The 13,866-nt window shown below is 41.6% G+C and overlaps 1 protein-coding gene across 1 annotated transcript in view; it reads left to right on the forward strand.

The window, feature by feature from the left end:
* Window positions 1-13,866, forward strand: part of dagla (diacylglycerol lipase, alpha) — a 48,821-nt gene that overhangs the window by 19,389 nt on the left and 15,566 nt on the right. Inside the window, exons 3-15 of the mRNA XM_036535716.1 lie at window positions 494-705; window positions 868-969; window positions 1,488-1,626; window positions 1,722-1,809; window positions 1,969-2,103; window positions 4,650-4,727; window positions 5,356-5,480; window positions 5,577-5,727; window positions 5,860-5,943; window positions 6,265-6,342; window positions 6,889-6,969; window positions 7,616-7,758; window positions 12,889-12,957. Of these exons, the coding sequence (XP_036391609.1) occupies window positions 494-705; window positions 868-969; window positions 1,488-1,626; window positions 1,722-1,809; window positions 1,969-2,103; window positions 4,650-4,727; window positions 5,356-5,480; window positions 5,577-5,727; window positions 5,860-5,943; window positions 6,265-6,342; window positions 6,889-6,969; window positions 7,616-7,758; window positions 12,889-12,957 (1,485 nt within the window). The remainder of the gene's footprint in view (window positions 1-493; window positions 706-867; window positions 970-1,487; window positions 1,627-1,721; window positions 1,810-1,968; window positions 2,104-4,649; window positions 4,728-5,355; window positions 5,481-5,576; window positions 5,728-5,859; window positions 5,944-6,264; window positions 6,343-6,888; window positions 6,970-7,615; window positions 7,759-12,888; window positions 12,958-13,866) is intronic.

Consider the following 13,866-nt stretch of genomic DNA (forward strand, 5'->3'; position numbering starts at 1 on the left):
GGTATACAAGCCTTTGGCCTTTTCTTTAGTGGTTTTCACAATTTGTTTACAGTGACTCTGCATTTGTAAATTTGTGTTCCCTTTAGAGCTTTTTAAACATCTCTCCAAATATGGAAAGCTGCTAAATAGTATTTAATATCTCATTCCGATCAAATCTGAATCGAATTGAATGGGATTGAATCAAATCGTTAGCTTGTGAATCATAATCGAATCAGGGCATCTGTGTCAATACCCAGCCCTAGAGGGTATTGTGTGTTTGCATGAGCCCAGTTGCCTCAAAACAAAAAAAAATTACACAAACAAGGAAACCACCATCCACACTTGAACAAGAGCTAGTGACATGCATAAAAGGCTGAAACCACAGATACAAGCAAAATATGTCTTGACAGGAGTGTCCAGTACAATATCAACACATACACAGTGTGTTCCTGGGTTAATGTTAGTGTAATGGTACAGTATGACAATGTAACTAACAATTAATTAAAAATTCCAGGCTGGTGGTGCTGTCTGTAGTGCTGTTTGGCCTGCCGTACGGCTCTGGTCAGTCCTGCTCTGTAACACTGGTGGACCATGGGCGGGGATACCTGGGCATCCTGGTGAGCTGTCTGATCTGCGAGAGCGCCATCATGTGGCTAAGCATGAGGGGCAGCATCCTATACACCCAGCCCCGGGATGCGGTGCAGTATGTCCTCTACATACGCCTAGGTAGGAGACCCATACAGACACACGCACACACAGAGTATGGTTTGTTTGTTTTCTTGCGTTCCTTTGCCTTAGTAAATATGATGCCCAGATTAGCTGCTGTCTATTGTAACATCCTGCATAGATCTTGTGAGCTGCAGCTTGTGCTGTTCTCTCTGTTTTCAGCCATTCTGCTGGTGGAGCTGGTGTATGCAGTGGTGGGAATCGCCTGGCTGGTGCAGTATTACCAGCCCTGCTCTGATGTCACGGCTAAGAATGTCACACTGGGTAGGAACACAGAGAGGAGGAGTGGACTGAAGAGATGGAGAGATTAGTCATCATTATTCTTTACCTGACCGACACCTGTATACAGTGCCACATACTGAGCCAGGTTACGTTATGTGGTTATCGTGCTTCTGGAGGAAAAGATGGATGATGTAAAAATTGATCAGAACTGCTGCAGGCACCACAGGTAGTACAGTGACAGTACAGTGAAAATTCAAGGGTTACTGCTAATTAAAGTATTAAAGCATATCAGATACATTAAGACACATGATTTATATGAAGCTTTGAAGTTATGACCAATGTACCTAAGTACACTACCCTTGTTATAGGAACTCCCTTTTAAACACAAGTGGGGGCAGAGTGCACTTAGAGAGGGTGACAAGGCATCTGGTGGAGTACGCTAATAGCTGGTGTGTTGGGGTGAAGAGGAACATGAAGGCATAACACCAGACTTCCTTCCCATGTGGCAATGTGTGCCTGTCAATCATCCCTGAGTACCCCATCTTCCCACCTCTTTTCAGGTATTGTGGTGTGCAACTGGCTGGTGATCTTCAGTGTCTGCTTCACCCTCATGTGCACCTTTGATCCCACGGGGCGCACCTTTGTCAAACTGAAGGCCACACGTCGACGCCAGCGCAATCTTACCACCTACACACTCAGGTCTCACCAGCTCACAAACTTCAAGCAGTTTACTGTTCTACATTCCGTTTCAGAGAACGTTTCCATGCGGATCTCACCTTGTCTGTGCCTTTCAGACACAGGTTAGAGGAGGGCCAGGCTAGCAGCTGGACAAGGAGACTCAAGTTCTTCATGTGCTGTACAAGAGCACAGGATTCCCAGTCTGTGAGTCTCTCTCCCTGCCAGTCCACATGCAGCATGTCACATTTATGAATGCCCTGCAAAACGTGTGCATTATTTCCAGCATCTCCTTCCTGCTCTCTTCCTGTGTATTTGGTTCAAGCAAAGCCTGTGACTCCATAACCACTGTTCTACTACTGGTAGGACGCATATGCTGAGGTTGCCAGCCTGTTTGCTGAGTTCTTCAGAGACCTGGACATTGTTCCCAGTGACATCATTGCCGGCCTTGTTCTGCTGAGACAGAGACAAAGAGCCAAGAGGTCTGCCATTCTGGACCAGGTGAGGGGGGGGGGGGGGGGGGGGGGTGCAGGAAATGTCTTTAAGAATTTATCATTGAAAATGGCAGTAGCTGTTAGCTCTGTGGGATTGCATTTCTGTCACTGCAGTTCTCCTTCGGTGATGCAGTAGTTGTTGTGGTGAGAGGAGTCTTGTGTACAGTTGGTGAGTCCAGAATTGCACAAAAGGAAAAAACGGGAAAGTGGATTCAGATGGACCATTTGAATTTATAAATCATGGAAATCATGGACCAAGACCAATTTACAAACTTTTTATTAACAAATGTCAGCAACAGCACCACAGAGCAGAGCTGTGAAAAATAAATGATCTTCTTGAACTGGTTTGTTGAAATTCCCAGATTCACTTGACTTTGTCTGTTACTGAAAGGGGGCTACCTAAGACAATGCTGGACCTATGGCCCTTATCTTCAACACAGCTGCATAAGCTACAGAAGATAGGACTAGCACTAGATAATGTGGTTAGTGTGGGATGTCCTTGCAAATTACATTGCTGTCTGCACAGGCTATCCAAATGTAATTGGAATCAGCAAGAATGAACACTATCCAGTCACATAGGAGGCTCCTTGTTTCTTTGCTTGAAAATACATAGTTAGCTTAGTTAGTTAGTTAATTAATACAGGTTAGCTTAGCAGGAATTACTACATACATACTGTTTGGTGTCAAAAATAAATATACAGTGTTCTGCATTAAGCTAGTTTTCCGCTTCACAATATGTGAACTGCTCAAAAAAGTGAAATGAAAATAGTAAGGTGTTTGAAATCAAGTCATTTGGATTCCTATATGCAAATGCTATCATTTAATTGTTCTATGACATTATTCATCATAAAATTCAGTTTTTATGATCTCATGTGTCACATTTACATTTACATTCTTGTCACTTTGCAAACATTTGTACCCAGAGCAACATACAAGATAAGTATATTTAACATTACATTGACATCCAGCAGATGCTCTTATCCAGAGCAACTTTAGAAGTCAAGCACAAAGAGAGTCCAGTAAAATGACACAAATTTTTACACAAACAAGGAAGCCATCATCCACACATGAACAGGAGCTAGTGTCAAATACACAAGGCTGAGAGCACAGATGCAACACAATATACCCAATAGGTGTGTACCATTCCAGCACAATATCAACACATACACAAGGTGTCCCCCCCGGTGGTCTCCCTAGATGGACTCCCACTGATATACTCCCTTTTCTTTGTATGACCAAGTCTTCATATGATGAGACTGCTGCTTCAGCGTGGACATACCCATTAAATGCCCTGTGAAGTTAATGAGCGGATGAACAGACAGCTTTGAGGGGGAACCCTAAGCAGCCAACTAAAAGGACTAGCTAAAAATGCACTAGACTAGTCAAAATGCACTCATGAAAGTAACCAAGGCAAAAAAAAATCATTGGACCACTGTATAATAGCACGTGAAGCCATGCAGTGCTAAGTGACATGCTGTTAAGATACAAAACAGTTACACACAAAAACAATGTTATAACAGTGATACTTACCGTAGTCTTGATGAGATAAGGGAGTTCACACCATCCAAACTGAATGCATCCTGAGCTAACTGCCCTTCTTCACTGGATTTCATTACATGGTATCACAGTACATTTACATTTTCATCATTTAGCACACACTTTTGTTGAGAGTGGTTTACAAAGGATATAAATATGGTGAATATCTTGTGAATTGGCCCAAAAGTTCATGAGCTGGTGTAATTTATGCGCATTTATCCCCTGAGTAGAGGGAGCGTGATACCCGTTCCCCAGAATAGAAGAGGTGTGATATCCCCCTCCTCACCTCTTAAATTTGGACCACAAAGAACTTGTGGCGACTAAATAGATGAAAAGGGTATCATACCTTCTGATAGATCCTCAAAATGCAGCCTCTTTCAGACCAATGAATGGAAGTTGTAAGTCAAGATGGGAGAATGAATTTGATTTTAGCATTACACAAATACAGTGGGAAGACATGTGCATACAACCAAAACATACAGCTGCATGTTCACCTCACTGGAAAGAGTTTGCATGGAAGGAGTCCTAAAAAATGGAGGAGAATCTTCCAGGCAAATAAAATACCAAACATTGGTTATTGCCAGCAGCTGGAGGCAACATGGCAGAATTAAGCCAAACCATGCATGCACATTTTGGTCCACCAGAGTTCTTGAATGATATAGTTTAAAAAAATCCCGCTATGTAATTTAAATAAAGGTCTAATTCCAATAGTATTCATGTTGAGGGAAAAATTGAGAACTTAGGAGGAAATGATACACCTTTTCAGATAAGTAAGGATTGCAGTATGGAAACAGATCAGTATCCCACCATGTACTGAGAACTGGAAAGAGTCTGTAAATGAAATATTAATAATGCAGAAGATAACATTGGTTAAGTGGAAATCAGACGCATTTAGAAAAGTGGTTGAAATGAAAATAATATAAACAGAAGTAAAAGGAAAACACAACACAAGAAAATGAGCATATGACATGAAAAGGGAGACTGGGATAATACAACAGAATTGTATTTCATTCTCAGGCAAACAATGACATTATAGCCTTCTTGTCTGGAATGCCTGTAACTCGCAACACCAAGTACCTGGATCTGAAGAACTCTGTGAGTTCCGTGCATGTGCCTGTGTCTGTGATGTGTGTATGAGTTACGTGTGGGTAAGTGTACACGGACATTTCTCATTGCATTTAAATTAATTTGTATATGATTTTGTACACCAAGGTTGTTAAAGGACATATTAACAGTTTAGTTTTGCTTGATTTTGTTTTTATTGTAGTGCACTGTGTGCCCTGTGTGTGCATAAATTCATTGAGTCTCCCACTTTGCCATCCTGTTTAGAACACAGTTCACAAAAGAACTCAGTGTGTCTCTCATGAATATGTGAATGTGAATCATGTTAAATGAATCTTATTTTATCTAAATCTAAGTTTATCTAATTTTTCCAGCGACCTAAACTGAATTGTGGCTTTGCCTATTTACAATTGCTAGCTATTCCAGCCTGAGATGGAAACATTACATAGCTAACATTAACTGAAACGTTCCTGCTTTCCTTTGCTTGCCATGCACACCACTATGAGTGTTGTTATCGTCTCAATATCAACATTCACCTGAACCAAAATCAGGTGATCAAACAATATACGCCAGAATATGTGTATGTATATGTGTGTGACACACTATGTGTGACAATATTGTTGTTGCTGTATGTGACAGTACTGACCCCTCTTTGTTGCAGGCTGAGATGGCAATGTATAAGGAGGTGTGCTACTACATGCTGTTTGCCCTGGCAGCTTACGGCTGGCCCATGTACCTGATGAGGAAGCCTGCTTGTGGTCTGTGTCGCCTGGCCAGCTCTTGTCCGTGAGTAGCAATTGCACACTGATTAGTGTGGTAGTAGTATGGACAGTGATTGGCTACAGCATTGCAAGCAGTGATTGGCTGTCCTTGTACTTCCAGCTGCGTGTCAGTGTCAGGGTCTCGACTGGCACAATCGGTGACAGTGGAGGAGGATAACTGCTGTGGATGCAATGTGCTGGCCATTCGCAGACACTTCCTGGACCAGGACCTGAAGCAGGTCCACATCGTCTACACGTCCTGTCACGATGCTGTAAGTGTGAGCCAATGAGCCAGGCAGGCCGGGGCGGGGGTGGTGCCGGTTGGGGATGATTAGGAATGAAGCCTGAATATGGGATGTCTGTCTGTCGCTTCATTACTCTCTATGTCCTGCTCGGTCTGCCAGGTTTATGAGACTCCTTTCTTTGTGGCTGTGGATCATGATAAGAAGAAGGTTGTCATCAGTATCCGAGGAACTCTGTCTCCAAAAGTAAGACTGCCAGACTGTCAAAATCAAAATTAAAATTCAAAGCAAGCTTTATTGGCATTACCACACAGGTATACAGCTGCGAAAGCAAAATGCCAGGGCAATTCTTGAATAAATATGCAAACAAAACAGTCTCCCCTACTCTAATACTGAAACAGGGTCATGAGTTGGTTAACCCCAATGCTCAAACAGGGTGATATGCTGGCTAACACTGTTGTGATGTGTTGAATCACATGGCTAACAGATGTGCTGGCTAACATTCTGGCTAATAGACCTTCTGGCGAACTCTCTGGCTAACAGGCATATGGTTTCTCTGTCTCACAGGATGCACTGACGGATCTAACAGGAGACTCTGAGCGTTTACCTGTAGAGGATCAGCATGGCACATGGTTGGGCCACAAGGTCTGCCCCTACCTCACACCACCTCACACTCCCAGCCACCTAATCACAACTTTTCAGTACGAACAAACATCCTGTCACACTCCCAAACATTTCCTCAACACCCCCAAACATGCCATCACACCCCAAAACATCCTATCACTCCTCCAGAACCGCCTCAGACCCCCTTGTTTTCTGAAAAAATAAAAATGTGAAACTACTAAACCTTTCTGCTTTCATACGTAGCATGCAAGTCCGCACAGTGAGCTTTGGTCTGTCGGGGATGGGAATATATTGGCAGCAGTCCACCACTCGCTGGCACCCTGAGATTCATCAGGCTCTTGCAAGTTGTTTTGATGCTGTCAGAGGAAAGCACTTATTCTCCAACGAATGCCCACTTTACTGTAGTGCGCTGTCAGACTTGTAGTGCAATTGACTATTCCCTTGTTTCCCTACCTAGTTTATTCTCTGAAGGAAAAGCACTATTGCCATGATGGACATTCTAATGTCTCTCTTCCCCTCTCTCCTTCTCTCTCCCTCTCCCTCCATCTCTCCTTCTCCCTCTCTTAGGGCATGGTTTTCTCTGCAGAATACATAAAGAAGAAATTGGAGCAGGAGATGATTTTATCACAGGCTTTTGGGAGAGACTTGGTATGTGAACAGGTGTTTTACTGAAAGTGTGTGGGCTTGTGTGAGTGTGTAGCGCAACATTGGATAGGATAACATTAAAATTCAGATCCTTAAATGAGAAATATGAAGTGAATGCTGTGATATGGTATGCCACTGTATTTCAAAAGCAATAATATGTATTCTTATGGGACACTGATAAAGACATATAAACAAATTATATGTCAGTTTTGTTCCGTATTCTGGTGTATTACATGTAGCTGGAGCTGTATTTCCACGTCTTTCCACGCTCCATTTCTCCTAAGTATTCTGTTGAAATTCTAATTAAACTTTCAGCCACTCAAAAGCTAATTTAGGTTGAGTTCCAGTGATAACAAAAGGAATTCAATCGTGTGATGTGTACTTTCTTTCAAGATCAAAGAAATGTGTGGAAGTGTTAAAGCACAAGTGTGTGATTGTGTATAACTAAACAATTCTGTAAAAGTGACAATGGCCTTCTGTGCCTATGTATACTTAAATGAGTTGTGGATGCTGGATTTTGAATCATTCAGACCAAACTGAAGTAGACATGACATGATCCCTTAGAATTGGAATGAATCGTTTACAATCAATCAATTCTTTCAATGTGTGTGCGCGCGTCTGTGTACATGCACGCGTGTCGCTCTCTCAGGGGAAGGGGACAAAGCACTATGGCCTGGTGATCGTGGGCCACTCTCTGGGTGCAGGCACGGCTGCCATCCTCTCTTTCCTGCTCCGCCCCCAGTATCCCACACTGCACTGCTACTCCTACTCTCCTCCTGGGGGCCTGCTCAGGTAAGAGAGGACACGCCCTCATTTTAAGTTATACATATGTACATATGAATCACCCACAAGGGGTCACATGGGGGTGTAAGAGCAGAGAATGGACTGAAGGTGGGAAGCAGCTTTACTCTTCAGTGCCAAGTAATCTAGTAGACGGGAAGCAGGGGCGCAACTACCTATTTCTTTACATACACGTAAAACTCAATTTTAGCACCCTCATTTACATGTCACAGTGTTTGAACGGAATGCACAACATTTGATGTTCCAGCTACAGAAAATAGGGCTCCTGTGTTGTCAACTCATATAGGTCTAAACTACAGATTTATGATTCACAATTTACTGTGTCAAACATACTCTGTAATATTAGGCTACACTAGCTAGCTAGCTAGTTTGGTAAATCTATGCCCTGCCCTTAATGTTACCTAACTCTTTTCAGATGCCTTGTTTTCCACATTTTAATTTTCTATATTTCTTGCTGCCTCTTTATTTTTCTGTTTTGGGCGCCAGACCTTTTTTGTTCTCCATTTTTCGATTTTTCCACCTATGCGAATACATTAATAGACTGTAGGCGAGCGATCTTTGGCAATGATTGAATTCTGCTTTGGTCGCTGGGTAACCCACACTATTTGCGACCGCTCACGCTCCTAATAGGTCTATGCTTGCGAACTATATCGCTCCGTGCTGGTAGCCTACCACACGAATGTGCTATTTAACCAGTTTTCATAAAAAGGACTTTCCAAACCCACTGAACGTTGTGCAAGTGTTACAATGGTTGTAATTTACGTTTATTAATTTAACTTTTCTTTTAAAATTATTTAAAACCGGCCTTGGTGCCTCCCTTCTGCGGCGCCCCCATGCTTTGCATATGTTACATACCCCTTCTTTTCCATCTCTGAAGGGGAGCCTTTGCAGGGACTGGAGGAGAGGCATGCCAGTAGTGGGATGCTTAATAGCCATGTGCAAAATCTTCCATAGCCAGCTAACGCTGCATTCTCTGTATTTTTCCGCCTAGTATGTCAGCCTACTTTTTGTCTGAGCTCAAAATACAAGAACTGAATTAAGATTCTCACATTGTGAGAATGATCTATCGATGCTACTTAAATGTAGAGCTGGATATTAGAGTGCAATACTGGAGTCGAATTGAGCTGAGTGAGTTTAGTGGCCCACTCTCATTTTATTCTACGGAGCCTTTGATTTTGCATGCTGTAACTAGACTGATGTTGCATACTGGGCATAGATATTGGATGTAGAGGATTGTGCAGGTGTAACGGGTGGTATCTTGCGTTGTGTTTTAATATGATGTTACGTGGGTCGGCGAGCGAGCGAGTTTCGAACTGAGGTTCTTACTGCTCGCTGCCAACCCCTTAAAGCCAGCGTCGTTGCCAGTTGAGCTAAAGGCAAATTGCGTTTAGCCTGTCGGCGACAACGCTACTTAACCAGGTCTCAGGGGGAGTGACGTAGCCGCTGCAACCACTCGGCTACCTGCTACCCGCTACCTAAGGCTTTACGCAGGACTCACACGAGCTAATCACTTCAGCTCTGCTACACAGGTATGCTGTGTGGTGCCTATCCTCCGGGTTTGGGCCAGAGGGACCAAGGGCCTTCCTCCACACTTCGGTGCCTTCTGGAAATAAATAAGAGTTCTTACAGAGTCTGATGTAATTAAGCTTTTGGTTTATTGCATATGGTGATCAATCATATACAGCAAACCGGGTTGGTCCGCGGAGCAACAGGTTACAATGCATTCGCAAGCATATCCCCAAGCATTCTGCCCCCCCCCTCCTGCATCCATCCTGTATGCCTTTTCTCACTCCTCCCATCTCAGACCCCAACTTCCGACTCCTCCCAGGCTCCCCCTTCAAGATCACTCCATCTTCCATTTTATACACCATTATTTGTATTTATTTAAGGGTCAAATAACTCAGTTAGCCAGACAGCGGTGCTGCAGACTGTAAAAAGGCACACAGATATCTATGTGCCATAAGCTACAAGGTTAGGCCTTAAAACAAAGGGTTAATGTAAGAACTAGGCCCCGTCTGGACACGGCCCAGGAGATGGGCCAGAAGAACTGAACCCTGCAAAGGGGGGCCATTAGCTCAGCACTACTATGATGGGCAACTATGACAAATTGCAGTAAATCCACATACAGTTTGCAAGCATTTTGTCAGTAGATGTCAGCTAGGCCAATGCAGGCAATCAGCTGTTATTTTCTAGCTGTATACCTCATAAAAGAAAATATAAAACTAAAATGGGATGCATATGTTAAAGGGGCAAAAACAGGCTGACATGCTGTAGGGGCATGTCAAGGGGAGGAGATACAATAAGCGAAGGTGGCATAACTATGAGTCAGAGGAAAAAGATACAATAAGCGTAGACCGTAAACCAATAGGAGAAGAGAAGGGAAAAAAGATACAATAAGCGTAGACTAGGAACCAATAGGAGAAGAGAAGGGAAAAAAGATACAATAAGCGTAGACTAGGAACCAATAGGAGAAGAGAAGGCATGGCTATGAAACAACAACATAGCGCACAAAGGTTCTGGGGTGACGTCCAAGGAGGGGCAATGCTGGAGGCAGTGTTCCTTCTTCAAGGTTGCATACCCTGGCATCAACTGTCCTGCAATAGCTTTCAAATACTTATAACCTAGAATAACCCCTGGCCTTACCCAAACCCATGATCATACAGAATCACAGCATATTAATAACAGTACTTAATGCTTTTCCAATAGCGGCACTTTAATCAATACTATCATTAAATGTTTATTCATTGTAGTGCTTATGTAGTAAATCAACAATTTCATGTAATGCTTATTATTGTAGTACTTAATATAATGCCTTTCATTAATAACAGTGCTTTAGTGCATACTAGTGCTTTAGGCCTCACATTCTCCACCACAGCTGTCTGAATGCTGTGAAGAATAATAGAGCTTTCACACTCTGTTTGTTTATACAGGCTCTGGCTGCACTTATTTCATGCTTATTAACAGGGGCCTGTCTACAGGTTGGCTGGGGTGGGCATTGCCCACCCAAAAGGGTCGTTTGCCCACCCTGCGAACAATCGGTTAAATTAAAGGTTTATCTTAATTTATATAGTCTATGGCTTATCTTTGCTTTTACATTTCTCTAATGAATAATTTACATTTCTGTAATGAATCATTGGTTATTTAAAATGTGTGACTTAATGGAAGAGGAGTGGTCGAGAACTTTCAACAGTCAGCATAACCGAGTGTCAGAGTGCTGACGCATGAACACACGAACACCCACTATGGTCAACGAAGAACAACAATCATATGCTTTTGGTGTTTCCTGAAGTCTCGCTCAATAGACCATTACTTCCGTGTCGTCACACAGGGCAGGTGGCTTTGGCTCCCGTAGACTTGCATGCAGAATTCACGACTTTCTCAATGTTATTAAATAACTTTACCATGTTTATATAATGTCGGTATAATTATTGATTAATTATTATTATTATTATTCTGATTCTGATTCATTGTAGCAGTCACTTACTACCAAATATATTCTCACCAACATGATCACATGAGTAACTTTAGAGATTTATTTTAACGCGGGTTTTCCCCCATAAAGATAGCTGACTGAATGCATGTGTCAGCCAGCACTTAACAGTCACCGACCGTCTTGGCTAGTTTCGAGGTAAATTAGCTTATTGATTATCTAAGTGCCTAAGATAAAACATAAAACTTTACATTGGGATTTCGTTTTTTATTAATATTACACCTGACAGCACAACTCTTCGCTATTACTATTAGGCTACTGGAGATCCGTTGATATGTGGTTAAACTGCTACCTAGCTGCTAATTCTAGGTAACATTACTAGCCTGCAGATTCCCCATACAATCATATGGTCTTCCAAGAATCGGGCACGTTACTTTTACAATCTTTTTTTTTAAATTGTAGGCGCACAGAATCGTTACTGTAGACAGAGATCATTTAATATACATCTGATAGATCATGGACAAATTATAAAATGTAAGATTACATGATGATAACACAATAAAACACACTCTCGAGAATGGTCAATTTTCTGTTGGTAGTGGTTAGGCTACTGCCCGGTTGACTTTCTGCCACCAGCTAATGCTCACGCGCCGCAATGTTTGTAAATATAGGAAATGCAAAGTTAAAGTACCAAATAATCATAAATAGCCTAGCGCAGCCACCTTGTGGTAAAACATATGAATGAATGCTCATTTAGATCTCTTAGCAATGTTGATAGGCTAATTTAGACTGAAACGATGTGGTAGGCTACCTGCATTTAAAGGGCTCAAATAGGCTATTTTTTGCGGCTCCAGACAGATTTTTTTTTTCTTTCTGGCCAAAAATGGCTGTTTAGATAGTAAAGGTTACTGGACCCTGTGCTAGGGCAAAGTCAGTTCGAAAAAAACAGGTATTACATTAAAAGTACTGGTGAGGTCGTTCAGTTTCTCGCGGTAAACGAACTTGCTTTCCGTGGGCATAGCAGTCGGAGAGAGGGAGAAAGTTTCTTTTTGGGTTATATATCTTTGCCTTAGGAGCCTATAGACTACATCAGTTGAGAATTTGTTTTATTTCAGATTTCTTTTTTTCCAGTGCTCCAAAAGAAAACACAAGGCTATCTTACATCTGATATTCTTGTCTTACTAGGCTTGAAAATGACAGCCTGTAATTCTGCGTTAAGTTTAGTACTGTACTCTGATCTTTCATTTCTGTAAATTTCATGTGTATCACACTACATTAATAACTGCAATTACAGTATAAATGGAAATAACATTTGTAATCATTTTTGTCATGTGGGAATAGCACAACCCTAGTTGCATTTACTATTGTATATGTGGGCCTACAGCTTTTATTAGAGTATTTTTGAAAGAAAAGTAACCTGCATTGTACAGGCAGAAAGAGAGGTTTTTGAGTTGTAGCTCTTTTCATACTGGATATAGTTGCCCACCCCACATATCCAAATGCCCACCCCAGGATGACATGCTAGTAATGCCATTGCTTATTAATGAACTTTGCTAAATTTAGTAATCAAATAATAATAAGCACAGTAAGATAAAACAAAAAAGCAGCGGTATGCCAGTGAAGGGTGGAAGAGAGTCAGGTTCAATTGAGTCACTCAGGCCTCTAACACCATTCTCTTTCTCCTTTCTCAGTGAGGACGCGATGGAGGTCTCAAAAGAGTTTGTCACCTCAGTGGTATTAGGAAAAGATCTCGTCCCCAGGTCTGTGGTCACCTTTCTGTATGTAATTGTATACATAGGTATATGGTCTCCAGTTGCAAAACACTCACAAGAGAACCAGTCATATATATTGAGCAATATCTTTGGTACAAACCAGAGCAGAACAAATCCCTTCTCTTAAGAATTAATCTTTTGAGGGTAAAGTCATATTTGGGCAGGTGGTACCCTTATGAGAAGCGTATACTGTTGTTCAGATTTAAAACCATTGAAATTAAGGGTTGATATTTACTCTGAAAGAAACACCCATGTAATGATAAATGTGGCTACAAATGATAACATGATTCAAAGAAGTAAAAAATGGGCTGTTTATTTTAAAAAATAATTAAATATAAAAGTATATTTAATAAAATTGTAAAGATTCAATTATGATGACAAATAAGTGTCTTCATTTTTCATCAGTATCTTTACTTCACTGTTTCAGGATCCATCCAGGCAAGATGTTTTATGTCTGGTGTATTCCCAAGATTTTTATTGGCTCTTCCCTATCTCTCTGTTTTGCTTTTTTGCTATCCAGACTTGAATAAAACATTCAGTGGTTGATTTACCTATGTATAATTAAAATTTGAGAGATCATTTATCTTTGAAACTTGGCAGGCTTATGTCAGACGTCACAGAGGTGCCTTTTGGTGGTTCCATTACTAAAGATAAAATTTTTCTTATTTTGATTTTATGCTTATTTTGGCTTTTGAGATCATGAAAAATCAGCACACAGTTTCTCACAGGTAGCGTATCTAGTACACAAGTGGTCACAGGTAGAAGAGGTAGAATGCATGTTCCATCCAATCTGCTTCATTCTTTCTCTCCAGCAAGAAGACTCCTTGTGAGAGCATGCAATAGGCTGTTTGTATACTACTGCTAGGAGTAAAAACATGTTTTCTGAAATTAACCCTG

The sequence above is a fragment of the Megalops cyprinoides genome, chromosome 8 (assembly GCF_013368585.1).
Source record: "Megalops cyprinoides isolate fMegCyp1 chromosome 8, fMegCyp1.pri, whole genome shotgun sequence".
Taxonomy (NCBI): Eukaryota; Metazoa; Chordata; class Actinopteri; order Elopiformes; family Megalopidae; genus Megalops; species Megalops cyprinoides.